General features: G+C 27.3%; 1 protein-coding gene across 1 annotated transcript; it reads right to left on the bottom strand.

The window, feature by feature from the left end:
- Positions 1-302: 302 nt before the first annotated feature.
- LOC105625434 (histidine triad nucleotide-binding protein 3-like) lies at positions 303-2202 on the bottom strand. Its single transcript, XM_012206763.1, has 4 exons — positions 2026-2202; positions 1765-1882; positions 424-620; positions 303-353 (listed from the first exon to the last, which is right to left on the bottom strand). Exons 1-4 carry the CDS (start codon positions 2107-2109, stop codon positions 303-305), a joined length of 450 nt encoding a protein of 149 aa, XP_012062153.1. The 5' UTR covers positions 2110-2202.
- Between the last annotated feature and the right edge of the window lie 629 nt (positions 2203-2831).

Genomic DNA, 2831 nt, shown 5'->3' with positions numbered 1-2831 from the left:
AAACTTAAAATTAAAATTAAGTACAACTAAACTAAAAATAAATATATATATATATATATATATATATATATATATTATGCAAGATACATATATATATATAAGATATATATAAGATATATAAGATATATATGATTTAATGTAATACGAAATTGTAATATTATCTCTCTTAATCCTCAATAAACATATAATCTTTGTTATATTCTATATATAATAAATATTTTTACCCGCAATCACATCCAACGTTCCGTGATAAATTACACAAAATTTTAATTCGTACCAAGAAGGTAAGTAACAAAGTAAAACTATATTGCTCTATTTTTATTATTTTCTAAGCGAGATTTCACATAGTCTGTCTGCAAAAAGAGAATACGTATAACAAAAATTTATCTTCCATAGTATTAATCTAATAATTTTTATACTTACGCTCACAAACCAATAGTTATTGGGATTGGGGAACATCAACTTTCTTATACCATTCATTTTCTCTATTGGCGAAATAACATGTAAATGTAAATGATGAACGGTATTAAATGGTGGCCAATGAAATCCTGTTCGCGTAGATGCAGGATCAAGATTCATTTTTTCGGAGATAACGTCTACTGCAGCAACAATCTTGTTGACTGAAATTCAGATGTAATTAAAGAAAAACAGAAAGATCAATAATCAATTGCTAAATTGGAAAAAACATATAATATTAGAACAGGAATAAAGCTTGCAACACACGATGCTTTTTTACTTCAAGATTACTAGCTGGAACTGCTTACTGTCGTATTGGCAGCGACACTGGTAATGCTATTGGCTAATTTAGACGGTGCGAGTTTTCGTGCTAGCTGAGCAGATGTTTTGTTTGACAGAAGATATTTATCCAAATAAAACATAAGGTATTCATAATTTATTAATTCTTATTTTAAGACCATCTTAAGTAATATTATAAGATGCTAATATACAGCCCTCTGATTAGCGTATGACATCTTAGCACTTTGTATGCATCATTGTTTTTCACTATCATCATCTACACTGTAGGTCTTTCATGCCAGTACTAATTTTCTTCTACTAAAACAGTTGTGAAAAATTAAAAAAATTTTTTTATTGTTTCACATCTCTATTTTATATTCTGAACATTTTTTTTACACAGAATACAAAGGGAAACTCTGACTGTTCCTTGGAAGTAGAGTAGTTACTACTATGACATATTAACATAAAAGTACTGCTGACCCTTTTATTGCAAAGAGAATACTTTGATCATATGATCTAAAACTGCACATTGATTGATTGTCATAATGAGCCACAAAATCATGAAAGAAAAATAATACTTGGCCTAACAAGAAAATCTAACAGACCAATCAACAGCGTAACCAGCAGGCTACCATACCATGGCATAGCCATACAATTTCCAGTATAGCAGCTAGCAAGAATGTCAGTAATAAGCAACCTTGCAGGAAAAAATGCATCATAGGCTTAAGAGATAGAAAAACTTTCATACATATTTTGGAATAAGTATACATATACAGGGTGAATCAGAATCATTAAACCAACTTTTTACCCTATGAGAAAATTATCGACTTCATATCTAATTGAATTATAACGTGTGTAGTCAATTAGTTTGTCATATGGTAAAAAGCTGATTCAACTTGTGTATATCAAATACAAATATTTGATCAATGGTTCTAAAAGGTATTAAACAAAGCAATATTGTCGATTTACATAATTATTTAATAAAAATCAACTTAAATACATTAAAAGAGATAAGTCTATAATACTTACAAAGTTCAGAATCTTCAGGTTGAAGTGTTTTTGCATTGGGTATATGTTTATTCGGTATTATTAAATAATGATGTGTAGACACTGGATTAATATCTTTAATGCATGTGACATCTTCATCCTAGTAACAAAAACATAAGTTTATGCATGTTATATACACTCACACATTTATATATTAGATACATTTATATGCATGTGTACAAATTATATCTGTCAAATACAAATAATTTGGAGGTTAGTCTCCTAACCTTTGGAGGTTAGTACCTCATAAATTTTTTCACCAGATTCTTCGTTTCTAATAATTTTACAGAAGATACAATTAGATACAAATTGTTGTGTTTGAGCCATTGAGATTTAATTAATTTCGATGATAATCAATTCGATGATACCTAATGATAATTTCTCCTGGAAGCCCGAGTATCTGCTCTAAAATAAACGCAAAAATGCCCTTCCCCGCGCACAACTGCTCACTAAAGAAATGGATGTAAACTACACAGTAATATCCATTTTTCTTCAATACTCCTGTTGGAGATAAATCGCTGAAGTCTTTATTAATTTGATAGATTTATTTTAGCGATTTCAGCGACTTACTTTCATCAACAGCACCTGATTTATTATTATAAAAAACATATACAATTTATTATAAATATTTGTTATAAATTTTACAAATATTTTCTAAAGATGTGAAAATATAAAAAAATCGTTTAATAATTTTTATACACTTGTAAAAGTAATAAAAATTAATCCAGAACACGAATGAACCAACATTATAATAAGGGTATCCAAAACTAAAATGTATACTAAGGGTTATAAATAAAAGTTATATATTTTAAATAAAAAATACAAAAGAATCATTAAGTATTTACTAATTTAAATAACTACATTTTATTTCTTATTTAGTGTATTAAATAATTATTATAAGTTTCTCCCAATCTGTTTAATATTTTTTATTTTAAATAAGTAGTTTTTTATCGATTCCTACGATTTTCTTTTAAATAAGCTTCTAAAACTTATATTAAATTTTTTATTTTAAGTAAGTCGTAACAGTTATTTTATCGAACCATGATCGA

The sequence above is a fragment of the Atta cephalotes genome (genome assembly GCF_000143395.1).
Source record: "Atta cephalotes unplaced genomic scaffold scaffold01532, whole genome shotgun sequence".
Taxonomy (NCBI): domain Eukaryota; kingdom Metazoa; phylum Arthropoda; class Insecta; order Hymenoptera; family Formicidae; genus Atta; species Atta cephalotes.
This window is presented reverse-complemented; position numbering and strand designations above follow the sequence as displayed.

What these genes read in the sequence shown, in the direction of transcription:
- LOC105625434 (XM_012206763.1), bottom strand. Translation starts at nt 2,109, where the DNA reads ATGGCTCAAACACAACAATTTGTATCTAATTGTATCTTCTGTAAAATT. An exon ending in ACCTGAAGATTCTGAACTTT is followed by an intron (nt 621 to 1,764) that starts GTAAGTATTATA and finishes TCTGAATTTCAG; the next exon opens with TCAACAAGATTGTTGCTGCA. An exon ending in ATAACTATTGGTTTGTGAGC is followed by an intron (nt 354 to 423) that starts GTAAGTATAAAA and finishes CTCTTTTTGCAG; the next exon opens with ACAGACTATGTGAAATCTCG.